At 37.1% G+C, this 22,942-nt stretch overlaps 1 protein-coding gene across 3 annotated transcripts in view; it reads left to right on the top strand.

Moving 5' to 3' along the window:
• DNAAF4 (dynein axonemal assembly factor 4) overlaps positions 1-22,942 on the top strand; it is an 80,801-nt gene that overhangs the window by 53,551 nt on the left and 4,308 nt on the right. For all 3 annotated transcript variants that reach the window (XM_058541634.1, XM_058541633.1, XM_058541635.1), the window contains exons 5-7: positions 7,580-7,725; positions 9,319-9,428; positions 21,401-21,554. In XM_058541634.1, coding sequence (XP_058397617.1) covers positions 7,580-7,725; positions 9,319-9,428; positions 21,401-21,554 — 410 coding nt within the window. The remainder of the gene's footprint in view (positions 1-7,579; positions 7,726-9,318; positions 9,429-21,400; positions 21,555-22,942) is intronic.

Below are 22,942 nucleotides of genomic sequence, written 5' to 3'. Positions count from 1 at the left end.
AGTGTGTCCAGCTAAAAAACTTGGAAATTTGAGTATTGATTGGATATTTGAAGAAATTGAGGAATAATTACATTTTTTTCTCTAGATGTGATAATGGTATTGTAGTTAGGTTTAAAAATTCCTCATCTTGTAGAGATGCCTACTGAAATATTTATGGATGAAAAATTATGGTGTCTGAGATTTGGTTCACAATAATATAGAATGTGAAAGTGGATAGAGGTAAAAGATGAAATGGTATTGGCCATGAGTTGATAGTTGAAGTCAGGTTGTGAATGCATGATGGTTAATTATTCTATTCTTTCTACTTTTGTATATGTTTGAAATTTTTTATTATGAAATGATAAAAAATAAGGTAAGGATCAAAGCCTATTGAATCATTTTTACAAACAAAGTAATTTTAAATTACAAAAAAAAGAAAACAAAACTTACTGAGACTCTCTTATAACTAGATGTAGCCAAGTGACACAGTTTGGGCTGATGAAATGCAAGAAGAAATCTGCTAAGGTTTCATAGAAAAGTATTACTTTTCTGAGATGTGTCCCCATTCTTTTCTGCTTGCGTCTCCTTTCCTTTTCCTACCTGAGATAAAGATCTATGCCAGGAAGTGCATTAGCTATCTTGAGATCATGAAGAGGTAAGTCATACGCTAAGAATGATAGGACAGGGAAGAAGAAGGAGCTTGGGACAGTAATTACATTGGAAAGCTGATAAATACATGCTGGACTACCTTCCTTCAAGCTTGTTAAGTGAGAAAAATAAACCCGTGTTTGGTTAAACCACTGTAGTCATGTTTTCTGTTTATGCAGTCTAGAGAATTTGTAACTGATAGAAATGGGTAATGGAATGCAAGGTTGGTATAGCATTTGAAAATCATGCAATGTAATTAACCATATTAACAGAATAAAGGAAAAAACATGATGATTTCAATATTGCAGAAAGGTATTTGACACAATCCAACACCCATTTATGATAAAAATTTCTCAGCAAATTAGGAATAGAAAGAAATGTTCCCAATCTTGTAGAAGGACCTTCTACAAAAAAATCTATAGCAAACATCATATTTGCTGGTGAATTAATGAATACTTTGCCCCTTAGGTCCAAGAGCAAGGCTCTCATGTCCACTTTCACTACTTCTATTCAACATTATACTGGAGGTCCTAACTGTTGCATTAAGACAAGAAGAAGAAATAAAAGGCATAAAGATTAGATAGGAAGAAGTTAAAATCTCTATTTGTAGATGACATTATTTTCTATGTAGAAATTCCTAAGGAATCTATAGAATAACTATTAGAGCTAATAAGTGGATTTAGCAAAGTCTCAGGATAAAAGCTTGCAAATGTCATTTATAATTTTCTTTACCAACAGCAAACAATTGGAAAGTTAAATTTTAATCCGTTTATAATAGGACTAAAACAAATATTTAGGAATAAATTTAACAAAAGAAGTGCAAGATCTCATCACTGAAAACTATAGAACAATTACTGAGAGATACTTAAAAAGGCCTAAATGGAGAGATTATAACATGTTCATGAATTGGAAAACTCAGTGTTGTTAAGATGTCAGTTCTTCTTAAATTGATCTGTAGATTCAATGCAATTCCAATAGAAATCGCTGTGAGCTTTTTGTAGAAATTGACGTACTCATTCTAAAATTTATAAGAGAATGCAAATAACCTAGAAAAGCCAAAGAAATTTTTAAAAATAAGACAAAGATGCAGGACTTATACTACCTTATACTACCTGATTTGAAGACTTAGCATCAAGCTACAGTAATCAAGACAGGGTGGAATTGGCGAAAGGATGAACGTATAGTTCAAAAGAACAGAGTACAGACACTAGAAACAGATCCACACATGTATGGTCCAATGATTTTCGTCAAGGATAACAATGCAATTCGATGAGGAAAGGAAAGTCTGGAACAATTGGATATCTTTGTGGAAACGAATGTTGATTTTTGCCTCACTGTGTACATATTACATACAGTTGTCCCTGGGTATCTGCAGGGTATTGGTTCCAGGACCCCCTGTGGATACCAAAATCTGTGGATGCGTAAGTCCCTTATATAAAATGGCACAGTATTTGCATGTAACCTACACAATCCTCCCGTATACTGTAAATCATCTCTAGATTACTTATAATACCAATACAATGCAAATGCTATGTAAATAGTTGTTGTATTGTTTAGGGAATAATGACAAGAAAAAAAAAGTCTGTACATGTTCAGTACAGTTGCAGTCATCATAGGCCTTTTGATCTGTGGTTCGTTGAAATCTGCTGATGCTGGACCTGCCCATATGAATGGCTGGCTATACCTAAGAAGACAAACAACCCAGTAAACAATTAGACAAAAGATTTGAATGGACTTTTCACAAAAGAAGACATATGACTGGCCAATATGCACATGAAATGATGTTCAATGTCATTAGTCTGAGAGGAAATGCAAATTAAAACTACAGTGAGATACAGTACACAGTACCCATACACTAAAATGGCTAATATTAAAAATTAAAGAGTCCATCAACACAAAGTGTTGTTGAGAATGTGCTGCAACTGGAACTCTCGTATAGTGATGGTAGGAATGTAAAATGATACGTATAGTGATGGTAGGAATGTAAAATGATACGTATAGTGATGGTAGGAATGTAAAATGATACAACCACTGTGGAAGAGTGTTTGGCAGTCTCCTTAAAAGTTCAGTACACACCTATCATATAATTCAGCCATTCTAGTTTTAGGTATTTACACAAGAGAAACATGTCCACCTTAAAACTTGTATTCAAATATTTATAGCAGCTTTATTCCCAATAGTGAATAACTGGAAACAGTGCCCATCAACAGGTGAATGGATAAGCAAATTCTCATATATTCCTAAAATGGAATATTACTCTGCAATAAAAAGGAGAGAACTACTGATCACACAACATGAATGAGTCACAAAATGACATGCTGAATGAAAAAAGCCAGACGCCAAAACAGTCCACAATGCATGAAATTCTAGAAAATATTAACTAGTTTATAAGGCCTAGGAGCACATCAGTGGTTGCCTGGAACCAGGGGGAAAGGGAAGGGATGAACTTCAAGGGGCTATAGGGGATCTTAGAAGTGATGGAAATTTTCTGTCTTGACTGATTTCATGGGTGGTTCATCTGTCGGAACTCATTGAATTAATACACTTTAAAATTAATACACTTTAAAATGTTTTCTTAATTACGGCCTTTTCTTTCTACTGATTTGAAAGGTACGCATTCTCTTTTTGTTCTTTGAATGATCAATATTAAATTTTTTGTAACTATTTTGATATATAGATATAATTCCAATGATTATATTTTTAACATGCATACTAAACAAAGTTTAAAGTTAATCTCTACCATACTTGTAAATATTACAAGTAAATTACAAGGAAATTTAATACAGGAACTCCAGTCATACTCACTTTCAATGGTATTATCTAAACATTTTATTCCACTTTTTTTGGAGGAGTCAATTGACTTCACCTTATTTTTAAACCCCCTAAATTTAGTCATTGTTAGTATGGGTTTTTTCCCGCTATATAGTTATTAGTATTTCAGTTGACCCATATTTACTGATTTTTTTATTTATCTTTATTTCTTCTTGCTTCTTGCCTCTTGTGTGTCTTTCTGGGTCCAATTGCCTTCCCTTTAAGTAAATTCTTTAGTAGTTCTTTAATGAAGATCTGTGAGTGTTACATTCAGTTATTTTTATTTCACGCTTGTTATTGAAGGATGGTTTAGCTGGTTGTATAATTCAAGGTTGACAGTTATTTCCATCAGTAATTTGAAGATATATTTCTGTTGCCTTCTACCCTCTGATATTGCTGCTGAGAATTATACTCTTCTAACTATTGATCCTTTATAAGGTAATCTATCCTTTGTCTCTGGTAGCTTTAATATTCTTCACTTTTGTGTACTTTGATTTTATTAGTTTAAGTGCAGTTTTATATTTATTTGTCTTGTAATATCTGAACTTGGAGTATATGTTCAATCAAAGAACTTATGTTTTCCATCAGTTCTGGGAAGTTCTAAGCTTTTGTCTTCAAATATTACCTTCCTCTATTCTCTTTATCTTTCTTGGCTGCATCCTGTATGATATCCTCAGATTTGCAAATTCTAGTTTGCAAATTTTTTTCAACTATGCTTAATGTGTTGTTAAACTTGTCCTAGAGGTTTTAAATTTCAGTGACAATATTTTTCATTTTGGAAGTGCTATTTGTTTTTTTCCACACCCGTTTGTTGTTTTGTCATTAGCTTCTTAGTTTTTCATGGTGAATTTTAGCCTGTCTTTGCTCTTTAAGGAAGCATGTTTAAAATTATTATAGTTGCTTTCAAATTGTTCTGTTTCAAATTCTTAGGAGACCAGTCCTCCTGTTTCTTGTGTCTGCTGACTGTTCTTCCTACTGGATTGTGTCCTCATGTGACTTGTACTTTTTGTTTGTGTGCTCATCTTCAGCAAGGATTTTTGTATGTGTACATATGAGGAAATCTCATGCGTTCTGGTTTATAGAAGTAAGAATTGCTCCCAAGGGATACTTGAATTTTTGGTTTCTCACAAGAGACATTTTTCTCTTCCCATCCAGAGCCCCAGAAAGAGACAGGCTTCACTTTCCTGGACTATTGGACAGAGGTTTTATAAATGTCCTTTTCACTGAGAGTGCAGCCCTTCTAAGGTTCTAGTTGGATTTCCAACTCCCCACCTTTGTACCTCTATCAGCATTAAATTTCCAGCCTTTGGCCCTTATATATAGCCTCTAGCCTATATATATATATTTCAGATTCAGATGTTTGTCAGCCTTTGGGATTACCCTGGCTGTAAGTCGCTGATAAGGCTTTTTCTTTGCTTACTTTAGAACTAAATTACATACTTGAATCTTTTGTTTATTATATTTTTATCAAGCATTTTATGTGTTCATGGCATTTTATCTGTTTGTAAAGTTATTTGTTACAGTTTGTAAAAACTTTAACCTATGCCGCTAGAAGCAGAAAGCTAATTTCTTTTTATGTTTTATTTGTCTTAATTTACTATAAGAGTTTGAAAACTAGATATCCTATTTTTAATGTAACTATTGGTCACTTTAATGTTTTTTCATAAGCATTTTAAAATGTTTATTTACTTTTCTTTAGCAAAATAACTTTTTTATTTTTCATTATAGAAAAGTCATGCTTATTCCCTCCATGTTCTGTATCCTAATAATCATTAGTATAATAATTTGAAGTTATATACTTTATTTTTACTATTTATTCTATTTTCCTTCTCTTGTACTAACATTTAAAAATCTTATTCACGACATTTTTTTTGTTTTTGTTTTTGTTTTTGGTTTTTTTTTTTTTTTTTTTTTTGTGAGGAAGATCAGCCCTGAGCTAACATCTGCCAATCCTCCTCTTTTTTTGCTGAGGAAGACTGGCCCTGGGCTAACATCCATACCCATCTTCCTCTACTTTATATGGGACGCTGCCACAGCATGGCTTGACAAGCGGTGCATCGGTGCGTGCCAGGGATCCGAACCGGCGAACCCTGGGCTGCCACAGTGGAGCGCATGCACTTAACCGCTTGTGCCACCGGGCCAGCCCCTCACGACATTTTTTAGTATGTTCTTTACTGTTTTAGAAAACCCATCCTTTTTCATTTTTACCCTCAACTTTCCCACTCCTGCATTCTTAATTTTATTTTTCCATATTCTGTAACATTTTTTTGAGTAATTTATTCAGCCAAGATGGCTAGGTGGTGTATTTACTTAGTTCTTACATATCTAGGAATGTCTTTTGCCTTCACAAGTGAGCAACAGTTTATGTGGATATAAAATTCTTGGGACGTTATATTAGGTGGGTTCAAGCTGTTATAATAAAGAGATCCAAAGTTATAGATCAAATAAGATGGAAATTTAGTTCTCTGTAATTAACACTTGTTATATAACAGTCATCAATCTAGGCCTAATAGATGACTTTGTTCCACAAGGCCATCCAGGCTAGTGGGGCCACCTCTGTCATCACGTCATTTGGCTTCTATCTTTGGATCTAAGGTGGATGCTACAGTTGGTATTTTTAGCCAGTTGGAAGGGGAAAAGAGGAAGTCTGCAGCAAGTAGATTTATCTGTAAGATGATGATCTGTATGTTGTATATATCACTTTTATTCACTTTCTGGTATCTCAGCTTTGGCACATAACCACACCTAATCTTAAGGGAGGCTAGGTTATGTAGATTTTAGGCTGGTACAGTTATATGCCTAGTTTAGACCTCAAATTCTATTACTAAAAAAAAGAGGGGAGAATGGATAGAATAGCAATCTCAACCACAAGGATCTGTAGAAAATTTTTACTCAAATTTTTGTTAGTATTGCTTTCTTGTTTGTTTAAGGCCTTGTTCTTTCCTCTCTGCCCCCATCCTCCCTCCCTTTGAAATGTCAATTCAGGCAATTTTCAAATTTTTTAAATTGAAAGTTTTTTTCTTATCTTAATTATATGTGTTCATTTTATTATTTTTATTTATTTATTTTTTATAATTTTATTTATTTTTTTCCCCCAAAGCCCCAGTAGATAGTTGTACGTCATAGTTGCACATCCTTCTAGTTGCTGTATGTGGGACACGGCCTCAGCATGGCCAGAGAAGCGGTGTGTCGGTGGGCGCCCAGGATCTGAACCCGGGCCGCCAGCAGCGGAGCGCGTGCACTTAACCGCCAAGCCACAGGGCCGGCCCTGTGTTCATTTTATATCAAGGATGTTAACTCTGTCATATTTGTGGAAAATCTTTTTTTATACCAATTTTAAATTTTTTTTTTTTTTTTTATTTCCCCCAAAGCCCCAGTAGATAGTTGTATGTCATAGTTGCACAGCCTTCTAGTTGCTATATGTGGGACACGGCCTCAGCATGGCCAGAGAAGTGGTGCGTCGGTGCACGCCCGGGATCCGAACCCAGGCCGCCAGCAGCGGAGCGTACGCACTTAACCACTAAGCCGCGGGGCCGGCCCTATACCAATTTTAATATTTACCTTTTAAATCTGTGTATCGTATTTTTGGTATCTTTCTTTCCATTTATTCATATAGTTTATATTCTAACACCTAGATTAGTTTCTCCTCTTATATTGGCTTAACAATGATGGCATCTAACTGCCTTTATAAAAATGTATAGCTATTCATTATTACTCTTTGCCTGTTCTCATTAGCTCTCTCCGATGGCTGAAAAACTTTTATACCATCACAAAAAGTTATCGCTATAGGAGCTTAACGAAATAGAGGTGATGTTGGCAGTGATGGCTTTGCCCAGGTACCCTCCTCTAGAGTTGACGTAGGGTTGCCTAGAGTACCCTTCCCTAGAGTGAATGTAAATTAGACCCTGTGTGATTTAACAAAGAGAATCCCAGAAAAGTAGCTGGGGTCATTGTTTAAAGAACAAATAATTAGCTGCCATACTTTCAATGATGGATTTTACATTCCTTCTTGCAGAAAGTATCTTTGGTTTATTTGTATAGGATTTTAGAAGTAGCTTTGATGTGTAATTGCTTTAAAAATCGTTCTGATTATTAACTAGAAAATGAGACATAAATAACTTACTTGCTAATGTTTTTAAAGGGAGAAGTTCGGAAAATATATTTTTTGACAAGTTAAAGGAAGACAGTATTCCTGCTCCTCGCTCTGTTGGCAGTATTAAAGTCAACTTCACCCCTCGAGTATTCCCAACTGCTCTCCGGGAATCACAAGTAGCAGAAGAAGAAGAGGTAGGTGTACTTGCTGTTAGATACAATGACCACAAAGGAAAATACTTCATTTTTTATTTCATCTATTGAAACTAGTACTGGGTCTGAATTTCTTAAGTATTCGTTAGAGATATTACTAGAGATATTGCTAGATATTACTCCATGGATATATTTTAGTATTTCCTTATGAGAAAAATATATTTTGCAGGATTTTTTTTTGGTTCCAGAATGCTGAGAGAGCACTGATTTAATATACAGTATTGTTGCTTATTCCTGGAAATAAACTGTTGCACTTGCCATTTATTTTATCAAATACATCATTTTCTGTAATAGATTTGTAAAATTTGGATCAGTATGTGTTGTGGTAAGAAGAGATTTGGAAATTTATTATTAATATATTATTATAATTAATTATTATTAATATCAAGTGTTTCTAATGTGACATTTTGGAATTAATATCTTTCATTCATTTATAAATTCCTGAACTCTGGAATTTCAAATATTGTATCTTTAGTTATATAAGCACTAAGAATTGCATTTTTTTACTGTAAGGTATGAACTGATACCACTCTCAATTGAAAAGTTGTGGAAATAATTGAAGATCCTTAAGACATAAGGACATTTATAAATATTAACTTTTTTCTTATTATTAAACAATATATTATATCTTTCTTTTCTTTGTTTTTTTTCCTGAGGAAATTCGCCCTGAGCTAACATCTGTTGCCAATCTTCCTTTTTTTGCCGAGGAAGATTTGCCCTGAACTAACAATAACTGTTGCCAATCTTCCTCTTTTTGTATGTGAGCCGCCACCACAACGTGGCCACCGACAGACGAGTGGTGTAGGTCCGAGCCTGGAACCAAACCCAGGCTGCCAAATTGGAGCACACTGAACTTAACCACTAGGCCATGGGGGCTGGCCCTATTATTTCTATATTTTATTATTTGTAAAAGTATTTTTGTAATTATAAAATTATAATTATTTAAAAATCATTTATATGTTTTTCAATATATAAAAATAAAAATATATTATAAACAAGATAATTAAAATAATACTGACATGAACTCCCAGAAATTTGGATGAAATTTGGACTGGAAATTTTTATACATTTGATCTTAACCAGCTAGTAAAGTTTAAAAAAAACAGTGTAAAAATGTATAAAAACTGTAAGTTTAAAATCACCATCATCAAATAGTGTATTAGTCTGCTTGGGCTGCTATAACAAAATACCATAGACTGGGTGGCTTAAACAATAGACATTTATTTCTCATTGTTCTGGAGGCTGGGAAGTCCAAGATCAGCGTGCTGGGGTGGAGGGGACGTGGAGGGAAGAGCGTGTGCTCTGGTCTCTTCCTCTTCCTCTAAGGACACTAATCCTATCATCGGGGCACCACCCTCATGACCTCATCTAAACCTAATTACCTCTCAAAGGCCCCACCTCCAAATACCATCACATTATCGCATAGGGCTTCAACATATGAATTTTGGTGGACACAAACATTCGGTCCAGAACAAATAGTATTTCCATCTTACATGGGAAGATGGAAAATCTAAAAGTAACTGTTAATCAAAGTAAGACCTTTGTGTCCTTCAGTAGACTTCATTCTCATTTCAGTGGCTACGAAAACAGGCAGAGGCACGAAGAGCAATGAATACCGATATCCCTGAACTTTCTGATTTAAAAGAAGAAGAAAAGAACCCAGAATGGTTGAAGGACAAAGGAAAGTAAGTTGTTTGAACTCTGGCCCTGAGATTTATAGTAAGTTTATGTAGACATTAGCACTTATCACATTTGGTAGATATCTTGACATACGTGTTTGTATGTATGGTTGTTGGGGAAAGATAATGCAAGTAAGCAAATTAGGTAGGTAGGGCTCTGTATTAAAAAAGTCAGATCTTATAACAATTAAATAAGGCTCTTTTTTAAATTTGTTTTTGTATTTAAGTGTCATAGAAGTGAAAAAATCACATCTTTTGAATTGCTTATTAAAATCCATTTTTAAATCACTTACATTTAACATGAGTCCTTCCTAATACCTCCCTTAAAAACATGTTTCTTAAAAACTAGAGCTTCTTCGATTATTCATATCCATTTTAAAAGATTACCAAATTATTTTATAAGTTATAATTTTATATTTAGGCAATCTTTTTATTTATTTATATATGAATTCTGGTACATTCCGAATGGCAATTTGAGTTATTTTGAGGCAATTGTAGGTATTTATTATATCTCATATATATACTTTTGTATTATTTTCCTATTGCTGCCATAACAAACTACCACAGACTTAGTGGCTTAAAACAATACGTATTTATTATCTTACAGTTCTGGAGGTCAGAAGTCCAAAATGGGTTTCACTGGGCTGGGATCAAGGTATCAGTTGCAATCCTTCTAGAGGCTATAGGAGAGAATCTATTTCCTTGCATTTTCCAGCTTGGAGGCTGCCTACATCCTGGATTTATTGCTCCCAGCCAGCAATTATATCACTCTGACCTCTGCTTCCATAGTCACATCTCCTTCTCTGACTCTCCTGCCTCCGTCTTTGTTTTATAAGGATCCTTGTGATTACATTAGTCCCACTTGCATAATCCAGAATAACATCCTACCTCCAGATCCTTAATTTAGTCACATCTACAAAGTCCTTTCTGCCATGTTAACATATTCACAGGTTATGGGGATTAAGACATCTTTTGGGGGGAAGCATTGTCTGTCTACCACAATGTCTCTATTTTTCTTTCTCATCTTCACTCTGTTCTTTCTTGGTTGTTTCTCCTGTATGTTACAATAACAGAGATTGGTTTGTGGAGTTGAGCTGGAGTTGGCAGTTTTTCTGAAGGTCAGAAGCCTGGGGCCGACAGGTTGGTTCCTCTTACGCCAAACAGTAAAAGCCAACGTGATCCGTCCTCCTGTTTCTCCCCTTCACTCCCTCCTAGCCCCCCTCTCCATTTATTGAACCATTAAATAAACATCTATTGATTGCTTGCGGTTTGCCAGACTGTAGGCTAGGCTCTGAGCTACGGAGATGGTGGAAGAGAGAGACATACACAAATACTTATAACATTGCATGGGAAGTACAATACATAGACAAGAATGAGGTAAAATGAGAGTAGAGAAGAGGGGCACCTAACATTAAAGGGAGGAAGGTAGGCTCAGGAAAATCTTCCTAGACCAGTGTAGCACCTGAGCTCCTCTTAATGATAAGCAGGAGTTTCAAGAGGAACGGAGAGAAAGGCATTCATTTCAGGCAGAAGAGGCAGTATGAGCAAAAGCTCAGAGACAAGAAATACTGTGATGTCTAGGTCAGGAACTATGGGTAGTTTATTTTTTGCTAAAACATAAGATTTGAAGCTGGGAGTAATGACACATGAACCTAGAAAAGTAGGCAGGGGCCACATGAACGTGGTTAAGATTCTTAGATTTTATTCTGTACAGTGAGGGAAAAAATGTGTTGCCAAAACCAAGGCAAAGGTCCTGAACTGTGGCACTGTTGTAGGGGTGGAGGGGAGGGCAATTTGAGAAATATTTAGGAGGTAAAACAGGTAAAAAACTTCGACGGATTGTTAGGGAGTTAGAGAGGAGTAGTAGTTGTGGATGACTTCTGAGTTTCTAGTTTGAATGATTGATCTCATAATGCCACCAACTGAATTAGAGAATACTAAAAGAGGGGCCAGTTAGGAGGGAACGCAGGTAAGTTCAGTTTTGAATATGTTGAGTTTGAGATGTCTCTGGGTCAGTCTGGATGACAGGGTCTAGCAAGTTTGAAACTCAGGGGGGAAGCCAGCACTGTAGATATAGATTTGGAGGTTATCAGCTTTTGTATAGTAGAGTAATTCATAGGAGTAGGTGAGATATCCAAAAAGAGTGTGTAGATCAGGAGAGTAGTGACCTGAGGATAAAACTCTGTCACCTACCAACATTTGAAGGTCTGGGAAAAGAAAGGAGTACACAGAAGTACTCCTGGAAGCCAGTGGAATAGAAACTTTAAGGAAAGAGTTTTAGTTTAGTTTTGTTTTTCTTCTTCTTCTTTTTTTTTTTTTTTTGCTGAGGAAGATTTGCCCTGAGCTAACATCTGTGTCAATCTTCCTCTATTTTGTATGTGGGTTGCCGCTACAGCGATGGCCGCTGATAAGTGGTGTAGGTCTGCACCCAGGAACCGAACCGGTCCACCGAAGCAGAGCATGCTGAACTTAACCACTAGGCCACGGGGCCGGCCCTGTTTTGTTCTTCTTTAATAATAGAAAAGGTTTGAATAGATTTGGAGACGAGACAGAAGAGATGGTTGAAGTGTCTCTGAGGAGAGTGGAAAAAATTGGATCAAGGCCAAGGGTGGATGGATTATCTTGATTTCTTGTTTTTCCTCTTGTTAAAAGTTGCATTCATTTTTTATTTTTATAATAAAAATATTTCTTTGAAAAAAACTTATACAGTGCATATTAAGTGAAAGTCCCCCTTAGTTTTCAGGCAGTGTACTGGCCTCCTGCCTGCCCTGCCCCCAACTGTATCTTCTCTAAATCCTTTCTTTAATTGCATTTGCTTGTCTTTAAGCTGCCATTGTCATGATCACAGTTAATATGTTCATAGCTTGTGACACTTTACAAGGGCTTTCACCTATACTATCTCATTAAATCCTCACAACTGTAGTTGGGTAGGACCCACTGCTTTTGTACTCATTTAACAAATATTTATTGAGAAACTAGCTTTACACAATATAGCTCATTTAATTCCTGTAACAATCTGACTAGTTAGATATTATTATGTTTATCCCCATTTCACAAATGTGGAAATAGGGCTAGAGAGCTTAAGAAACTTGGCTAAGGTGGTAGTTAATAAGTAGAACTAGGATTCAATCCTTTGTCGATGTGATTTCGAAGCTTGTGTTCCAAACACCGCTGTACCCCTCTCACAGATGAATAAATTCCTCCTCCTGTCCTTTTGTTCCAATTGATTAGCCTTAGTGAAGGCAGCCTAAGTGGTGTGGCTGCGAATTGTTCCTCCTTGCAGCCTGAGAGTGTAAAGTGTACATGGCTGAATGGACTGGTCTGTTGGAATGGTTACTTTGCTCTAGAAAATGTTGACAGGTTGACTTGAAATAGATAGAGATACTTTATTTCCCGAGATTGGAGGAAAGAAAGTGAAGACAGGTGTGAATCTAGATAAGTTTCTAACAAGGAAAATTGCTTAGTGGGTACTGTTGAGGGCTCTGCTAGGTTAGAGAACATGAATTCTTAGAGATGCCAGTCAGTACAGCTGTGTGATTTGTCTCCTATAGTGTTTAGTCTTTTGGATTTAAGAGTAGATCATTGAGCCAGGGTTGGAGTTTTGACTGACAGTACAGCAAAAGACTAGTAGTGGAAGGCACCAGACTGCTCGTGGAAAAATAGCTCAGATATTTAGCTATGAAGTCTAGGCTGGCTTAGAAAGGAAGAGATGCCGGGAGGGGCCCAGTGGACTAAGAGAAAATGGAGCAATTTAGAAATTAGAGGGCACTGTAAGGTTGAAGATGGAGTATAAAGGGAAAGTTAGCAGAGTAGTGGCTGCCAGTGGTCAGTGGCTGGGATTCCAGAGTTTGATATTTCTCAGGTAGTGCAGTTCAGGTGATGGCAGAGTCCAAGGTGTGTCCCTGGGAGTGGGTAGCAAAAGTAGACTTGAGGACAAGATAATTTGAATTAAGGAGTTCCAGGTATTTCAAGGCTAAATTGATAAATGGGTCATACATAAACCTTAGAATCTTCTGGAATTATGGCAGAAGTGGGGATGGAGACAGATGCTGGGAGCCAGGTTTCACAACCCTCAACGAATAAAAGAAGAGTGATTTTTAAAAAGCCAGTAGATGACAGTGACTAGAAGACTATAGGATAAAGATGTCAGGAGTCCCAAATGATGATGACGTTTACATAAAGAAAGAATTACAGCTTGGAACTAGCAGAAGAGGGTCTGAAGAATGCCAATTCCTGTGGTCCTAGCCCCCTTTGTGGGGGTACGGGGCCTAAGTAGAGGGAGTGGTAGAGGTAACAGTAGCACTGCCCTCAGGGAAGAGCTTTAGAAAGCATTTTGTGGAAAATTTGAGAGTACAGGAAAGGATTGGGATGGGAGGTGGAGGCAGTTATGGCAGAACCAGGAGTAAGCAAGTACAAAGGAGTAGAGAGGGGTGAGAGCAGGAAAGGCCAGCAAATTGGGACTTTAACATGAGGACAAGGGAGAAGCATGCTTTTTGATCAGTGCCCAAAGATAACAGGGTTGATGGACATGGTTGGAAAGTCCTGTGGCACAAGGTGTTAGGGTGCTGGGACTGGCTAAAGGTCCTAGGCAGTGTTTGGTCTGGTCTTATTTCTGATATGCCAGTGACATGATTAGGATTTAAGAGCGTGGAAAGGGCATTGAGCTAGGGTTGAAATTTTGACTGACAAGTACAGTGGAAGACTAGTGTACTATATATATGAGTGTGTATGTGTGTCTGTACACATATAATTGACACATTCCTATATATTCATTGCTGGCAAAAGCAATGAATTGGCAGCGACCTAGTGCAAAAGTGTACTTTGTGGCAGTCAGGCGTGACGGGTAGATTGTAATTACTTTAATCTCTGTAGTTTTTGTACCATTTTACCTTACTGCCTCCAATTAGGTAGAAAAAGAAAGAGAAGCAAAATAAGAGGAGAGGAAGACAGTTAAAAATGAGGAGAGATGGAAGAACACTTAGTAACTAATGACACTCAGAGAAACAGAGCAATGCACAGTTAATCACAGTGCCAAGTACAAACAGATAAAAGGAAAGATAAGACTTGTTAAGAGAAATGTGTCCTCTCTAGCAATGCAGGGCGGTACAAAAGATACAAACAGACTTAAGAGAACTGATTCAGAAGCAAGGTGTTGAATTTAAGTCAAAGGGTGAAATACTTTCATCTCCAGAGGCTTTGTTTCCCAGTAGCCTGCAATATTTACACAGGCAGAAACAGTCCCACTGTCCTTGTTGTGCTTAAACCTAGGGGACACTTGTTTCACAGAAGGGTAGAGGTGGGCAAGCCTTTCAAAAGAGCAGTAACTTGAGAAAACTAGGGGATTATGTCTATTCAAAAAGAGGCTCTTAGAAAAAGCCACAGAATGTTTTCATTTTTCTTTACCAACCTCCTACTGCTGTGTCTTAGTTTTAAATGCCAAATCTGTCTTTCAGGAAAATACTTAAGCTTAGTTCATTTTATTTGCTCATGAAGGCATTTCACCTTTTCCAATTAACATTGTATCAGCTAACTTTTTACTGAGAACATCTCACATAAAACAGAGACGAGGGGCTCTAATTTAGATATATGCAGGGTATGTTATTTACCAGCCATACATGACTCAGAATATGTAAATAACTTGAATAGCTACCCTTCCAGACACGTGTAATCATCTAAGATGGACCATTGTCCTGCCCCACTGACGTTACTCTGTGCTTGATTTTTAGCATAAGTTTTTTTTGGACCTTGTCTTAATCCCAGACTTAAAAATCCCTTCTTCCCCACACTAGGACCACTTGAATTCCATCTACATACCTCACTCTCTACAGCAAATTCTAATGTTAGATAGGAGGGAATTAAGGATATATAATTCTACCATCTTGCACCCAGCATCATATCACTGTTGTTACATAAAATCACCTACCCTAGTACTAGTGTCTGAATTTTCTTTTTATTCTCTTGCCTAAGTGCCAGATTTTGTAGCCTGCCTAATGCCCCAGTCCTTTTAAGATTGAGGCTCTGCTTTGCTTTTGCTTTTTCTCTTGCCACCCAAGTTATTTCTGCTTCTGAACCCCAGCTTTGTATGTAGGAGCCTGCTATTTGCTTACAGACTAACCTAGTACCAACTTGTGCCAATCTGAATTTCTGTATGCTTGTTGTTTCTGAGTTTTCTGTAGCTGGATTCTGCCTGTCTGATTGTTCTTTTACTTCACGTTGAACTTTTTGATGCTGATTGTTGTCCACCTGTTACCATCTTCTCCCAACATAGCATATAGTTCTACTTGCCAAATTGAATTTCTTTCTAATACTTTGGTTTGGGTCCGTGCCCTGGCAGGAACTATGAAGAGTTAGCCAACCACAGTTTCATAGATGCTGGCAAAAGACAGGAGACTCACGGGTCAGAGATGAAGGACTTGATTATTCAAGGCACAGCAAGCAGCATGAGTTTTCATGTGGGTTCCCTTTGCCCTTCAAGTCCCATGGGGCCAATGCAGAGGCGGGTCCAGGTGGATACTATACACACAGTAGGTTTGTACCACAGCTGAGAAGGCCAGGTTTAAGGAACACAGTTTTTTATAGAAGGATTGTAAGCAAACCCGTGCAACCTTTGCCTTGCAAGGAGATATTGTCTTTATTATACTGAGCAGCAAACAGATCTGCTCTTTGCCCCAGAGGGAGACACTGTCTCTATCTTCCAAAGTTGTGTGCTATGCAAAAATCTTTGAAAAGATAGTCCTACAAAAGCTATCGGTACATCTGACATAAGACACACAGGAACATAAGAGACCCATGGAGAATTGTCTCCCAACAGCCCCTTGTACCTGCCTACTTTCAGAACAGATCTGCCAAATCTGCCTTGCTCTGCTGCACTTTTTAGAATTCTGTTTGTTTATGAAGGTAAGACAGTTTTCTTATGCTGCTTCCTTTTGCCTGACTTAAAGAAGTTTAGATCCTTATTCTAAGATGACTTCTTTAATGTAATTATAATTTTGTTCAGTTGCTTGTTTGTATGCATTTTATAGCCCATAATATTCTGTTGCAGTACAGCACCTATTATGGCCTAACTTGTAATTTTATTTAGTGTGCAATATCCTTTTCCTTCTTCCGTCCTGTGTACTAAATAGTACTGGTTGATGTGCCTTTACCAAGGCACACTGATATTCAGCTTTAGAAGCTCTCGAGATACCCAAGAATGTTTTCTACCTACACAAGATGCTGAAAGAAACAAGGACTTTCCAAGTCCTTTGAGGGGCAGGTGGCTGTTACAGTTCCTATTGCCCACAAAACGGAACTGTTCTGTCTTCTGTTGGAATATGTGTTGCTCTCTGCCCCCATTGCTGTTTCTAAGCCCCACTGCTTCTGATTTCTCACAACTCTTTTTTGTCCCTTTCTTTACTTCTTTCCACGTTGCTTCTTTCTTATCACTCCTGCCTCTTCTTGCTTCTCCCACACTCAACTCTTGTACAGAATGTTTGGCCCTTTTGGCCATTGCCAGTCAGAATGTTTGTTTCTTTATAAAGGCAAACCAATCAGTTATCATAAAAATGACAGGAGTGTTTGCGATTGTCCCTGTCTCTTTTGTTCTCACTGTACATTTGGTACAAAAGCACTCAACATGTGTTGAATGAGTGAGTGCTTTTGTATAATTCTTTTCACTGGCATTGCCTTATTTGGAGCATCAGGGTTGACTTAATGGCTGTTAGCTGGTCTGTTTAAATTTGGTGTTCAAAGGCTACTGCCCTTTAGACAGAGGTTTAATATTTTTCCCTTTCCTTTTGAAATTCAGCTATTTCTGAGTTCAGAACCATAATGAAAGTCATAAAGCAAATTTTTGGGTGTTTGTCGTGGTATTGAACTTTAAAGAATGTAATGTTCATTTGGATTTATATTTTAATATATATAAATATCATTAAAAATGTAATACTTCATATTTCTTGCTGTTATGCCTCCTACAGTGGTTCTTTTAATACTGCTCATTGTAAGCTCTTCTTCCCTTAGAATCTGGGAGTATTTTTCTGATAAAACTATTACATTATAAAACTGTAAAGTTATATTATAAGATGAAAAATGGGGGCCGGCCCAGTGGCGCAAGCGGTTAACCCCAGTGCACATGCTCTGCTGCGGCGGCCCAGGGTTCACCGGTTCGGATCCCGGGCGTGCACCGACACACTGCTTGTTGAGCCATGCTGTGGCGGCATCCCATATAAAGTAGAGGAAGATGGGCACAGATGTTAGCTCAGGGCCAGTCTTCCTCAGAAAAAAGAGGAGGATTGGCATCAGATGTTAGCTCAGGGCTGATCTTCCTCACCAAAAAAAAAAAAAAGATGAAAAATGGATTTTTTCTTCAAATGTATATATTAATATAAGGTTTGTACAGACATATAGACAAATAGAATAGATAGCCCAGAAATAATCCTCATATATATGGTCAAATGATTTTCAACAAAGTTGCTAAGACTATTCAATGGAGAAAAGACATTCAACAAATGGTTTTAGAAAAACTGGATAGCCACACGCAAAAGAATGAAATTGGACACTTACCTAACTTACCATATACCAAAATTAACTCAAAATGGATCAAAGGCCTAAACATAAGAGCTAAAACTATAAAAGTCTTCGAAGAAAACATAGGGTGCTGCGTGACATTGGATTTGGCAATATTTCTTGGATATGACATCAAAAGCACAGGCAGCAAAAGAAAAAATAGGTAATTGGAATGCATCAAAACTAAAAACTTTTGTGCATCAAGGACACTATCAACAGAGTGAAAAGACAACCCATGGAATAGAGAAAATATTTGCAAATCATATGTCTGATAAAGGGTTAATACCCAGAATGTATATAAAGAACTTCTACAACTCAACAGCAAAAAAACAACTCAATTTAAAAGTGGGCAAAGGGGGGCTGGCCCGGTGGTACAGCGGTTAAGTGCGCACGCTCCACTTCAGTGGCCTGGGGTTCGCAGGTTCAGATCCCGGGTGCACACCTACACACTGCTTGTCAGGCCATGCTGTGACGGCATCCCATATAAAGTAGAGGAAGATGGGCACGGATGTTAGCCCAGGGCCAGTCTTCTTCAGCAAAAAGGGGAGGATTGGCATTCGATGTTAGCTCAGGGCTGATCTTCCTCACAAAAAAATAAAAAACGGGCAAAGCACTTAAGTAGACATTTCTTCAAAGAAGATATACAAATGGCCAATAAGCACATGAAAAGGTGCTGAACATACTAATCATTCAGAAAATGCAAATCAAAACCATGAGATACTACTTCACACACGTGAGGATGGCTATCAAAAAACAGAAAATAACACTTGTTGGTGAGGATGTGGAGAAATTAGAACTGTTGAACACTGTTGGTGGGAATGTAAAATGGTGCACAGTAGGAAAACACTATGGAGGCTTCTCAAAAAATTAAAAATAGAACTACCATGTGATCCAGGACTTCCACTTCTAGATATATATACAAAAGAATTGAAAGCAGGGACACAAACAGAGGTACACCTATGATCATAGTAGTGTTATTCATGATAGCCAAAAAGTAGAAGCAACCAGGTGTCCATTGACGGATAAATGGATAAACAAAGTGTGGTATATCCATACAATAAAATATTCAGCCTTAAAAAGTAAGACAATCTTGTCACATGCTACAACATGGATGAACCTTGAAGACAGTATGCAAAGTGTTATAAGCCAGTTATAAAAGGACAAATACTGTATGATTTGTTATATGAGGTACCTAGAGTAGTCAAATTCAGAGAGACAGAAAGTAGAATGGTGGTTGTCAAAGGTAGGGGGGAATGGGAAGTTATTGTTTAATGGGTACAGAGTTTCAGTTTGGGAAGCTGTAAAAGTTCTGGAGATGGATGGTGGTGATGGTTGCACAACAATGTGAATGTACTTAGTGCCACTAAACTGTACACTTAAAAATAGTTAAAATGGTAAGTTTTATGTTATGTATATTTTGCCACAATTAAAAAAAAAGATTTGTAGTAGATACTATAGGTTATCTAGCCAACATTTATTGTCTCCCTTTATCCTTATTGGCTCAGTCCCTATTTTGTTTAGGTGTATAAACCTTGCCCATGTGACTTAGGATGGGGAACCTATCCCAAGTCCAGGGATAAATTCTGATTGACGTCAACAAATCTGGGTTGTTTGCATTACATTGCTGGTGTTTTTTGTTTGTTTCTTTGCTTTAGATATATGTACAAAAATGTTTATTATACTGTTGTTTATAAAAGCAAAGTGTTGGGAAACAAAAACCCTAAATGTCCATTAGGAGGAAGAGACTGGTTTCAGAAATCCTGACACAAATGAGAGAATGCTCTGTAAAAAAATTGCTGCGAAAGTAGTATATCTCTATATTTATTAACATGGAAAGATGGTCATATTGTTGAATTTTAAAAAATATTCCAAAACAGCGATATATAGTACTGAGGAGTAAAAGTGGATAGAGAGAGAGAGAGAGAGAAGGAGGGAGATTGAGGGAGAGAGAGAGAGAGACTGGTAGGCTTTTTAAGACAAAAAAGTTTTTTAAGAGTAGGTGCTTTTGGTCAATGAGGTAGGAAAGGACGTGAAGTGGGAGGTTTCTGGGAAAAATTTTCTTGCTCTTAAAGAGCATGTACCAGAAGATGCTATCCCATTTTCTTCTAATGAATATTGTGCCTGAATGTGGCACCTTGAACCATGCAGCCATCTCACACCCATGAGGAAAATCTGCCCTAGGATGAGGTAGCTGCTGAGTACAGTAGAATGAAGAAACGGAAGAAACCTGAGGCCTTGATAACATGCGTGAACTGATTGTGTTGGGCATGGTATATTGGAGCCTTTCCCTCTGGACTTCTTTAATGTGAGATGATTTATTTCTGTACTTGTTTAAGCCAGTTTGAGTTGGGGATCTATTACTTGTGGTCAGAAACATCCTAGCTGATAGGAGGCATTCCAGAAATGTAAACTGTTCCCACCTAATTAGCTTTTCTGCTAGTTATTTTAAACTTGAGTCAGGCTTAGGTTAGATGTCACAGTGGTGTCATTTTACCTTTTACTCATGGTTTACTGGCTGCTTTCATGGGTCTACTTTTGATGTCATTGTGTTTAATAGTCTAGATCTGTAAAGTATGCAGCACAATCAACTGGACATGACTGCAGTGTTATTTATATGGTACTTTTATATTTGGCAAAGTGTTTTCTATTATGTTTATCATTTTTTGAAATTCTGGGAATTATACATAAAAAAAGAAACTTTACATTTTAAATAAATCCTTTAAGTATGTACATCTCTTTATTTGAAGAGAATTTTGGAAGATTTGAACTGCAAGAGTGTATCTATTAGGATGCTTTTCTTTGCAAGTAACCAAAAAACTCAATTTAAACTGGCTTTATGTTCAAAGGAATTTATTGGCTTATATAACTAAAAAGCTAAATGGGTGCTGCATTTCAGGTAAAGCTTGATCCGTCAGCTTAACTCTATCACCAGGGGCTCAGTTTCCTTCTGCCTTTTTATTCTTTTCATAATTCCATTGTATCAGCTTTATTCTAATGCTAGCTCCTCCCATGGTGTTAAAAATGGTCAGCAACAATTTGGGCTGTGTGCTTTCATCATTTGTATCCAGCAAGGGGAGTTTCCCCAATTTTTCATCCTGCAACTTTGGAAATAGTCACAGGCTTCATTTTGAATAGACAACTTTAGGTTATAAGCCCATCCCTAAGTCAATCATTGTAGCAAGGAGGATGGAAATATGCCTCCTGACTTGAACTACTGATGGCAACCCTTGGAGGAGGGGGTGAGGTCAGTCCCATTCAGATTACATGCTGATGTATGTGGAGGGGAGGTGGAGTCTAGTGCAGCCTACGATGTCCGTTGTACAGGGAATAGAAAAGGAGGTAAGCCATCCCCTCTGCCAAATACCATTAGGTATTTTTTCTGTGTTTCTGTTTCAATGTTATATTGTTTTCCTTTTCTGTTTTTGTCTCATTAGCAAATTATTTGCAACAGAAAACTATTTGGCAGCTATTAATGCATACAACTTAGCCATCAGACTAAATAATAAGATTCCAGTATTGTATTTGAATCGGGCTGCTTGCCACCTAAAACTAAAAAACTTGCACAAAGCCATCGAAGATTCTTCTAAGGTATGTATATCTATTTATTTATATATGTTGCTTTAAAATTGTTATCCTCCTATTTATTGGTTTAAATGATACCCTTTTGTCTGTTAAATTTAAATAATTGAGATGCAAGGATTTTAAGAATCATCTTGCTTATTACATCTTTTTACTGAAAAAAAGATTTTTTTGAATGGACAAGGAACTGGTGTTTCTTGAGACTTCAAGTTAGATTAGAAATCCCCTATCAATTGCTACTGTAGTGTATCAGTTGAAGTTCATAAGGAAATTAGTAAATGGTTGTCAGTTTGTACTCGCTCTTTTACTTATTCAAGTTTTGCAGACTTAATGCAAGGTAGAAGAAGAACACTTGGTACCACTATCACTTGCACAGTTAAAGGATGTCGCCATAATCATTTTCCCATTTTTAGAATGTTACTGCACAAAATTGGGGTTTTCTTTCCCAGTGCACATAAAAAGCCAATTAATTATGGCATCAGCCTTTGGGAAAGACATCAGCTTTATTCTGCAGGATTGATCTGCAGGGAGACAGGGGGTGTGTGCCCTCAGATCTGTCTCTCTGATTCAGGATTTGGGGCAAAATTTAAGAGGTTAGGGAGAACAGGCTGGCACATGGAAATGCTGGCAGGACAGGTTTTGATTGGTGGGCTTCAAGCATTTATGGTAAGGTTCTAAATATTTATGGTGAGGTTTTAAACTTGTATAGTAAGGTGAGGAAGGAATTTTAACACCAGATCTTCCTGAATGACAGACCTTCACTTTTGAAAAGAGTTTGACTTTTAAGTTCTAATGTCATGGTCCATTGGTTCTTTGGGGAGGAGAAGCTTTGGTTCCAAGGTCATTTCAGGTCAAGATTTCTTCTTCTGCGTATGCCCTGGCTACATGACTTGGCAAATTTTCTGAAAGGCAATTCTTATCACTCTGTTGATAAGATATGGCAGTTGAACTGGTCCTGGAGGGCCTGCAGTTACGAGAGTAACTTAGTATATGCTAATTTCCATTACTAATATTGTGTCATTGTCTTAAACTTCTAGTTTTTTCTCTTGTTTCCATATCAGAGTAACTTGATTTAAGGGAAAATCACATGCAAAATCTCTTAAGTGGCTCCTTGAGATTGAGGATATGGAGGAAACAACCAGTCCTCATACTTTGATCTCATTAAGCTACTGAAGATCTGACAATATTTTTATGATCCACTTTTCTTTTTACTAGCACAATTTCGTGTACAAATATTTGTTGAATGAATGAATGAACTGAATTAACCAATTTGAGTATAAAAGGCCACAAATGCTATTTAATCATTCCTGCTAGTAAAGGTAAAGCTATGTAGGTTTCAAATGACAAACCAAATCATAACTTTGAGGGAGAGGGTATGAATCTCATATAGGAACAAT

The sequence above is a fragment of the Diceros bicornis genome, chromosome 5 (genome assembly GCF_020826845.1).
Source record: "Diceros bicornis minor isolate mBicDic1 chromosome 5, mDicBic1.mat.cur, whole genome shotgun sequence".
Classification (NCBI taxonomy): domain Eukaryota; kingdom Metazoa; phylum Chordata; class Mammalia; order Perissodactyla; family Rhinocerotidae; genus Diceros; species Diceros bicornis.
Note: the sequence above shows the minus strand (reverse complement) of the source record. Positions and strands in the feature narration are given on the sequence as shown.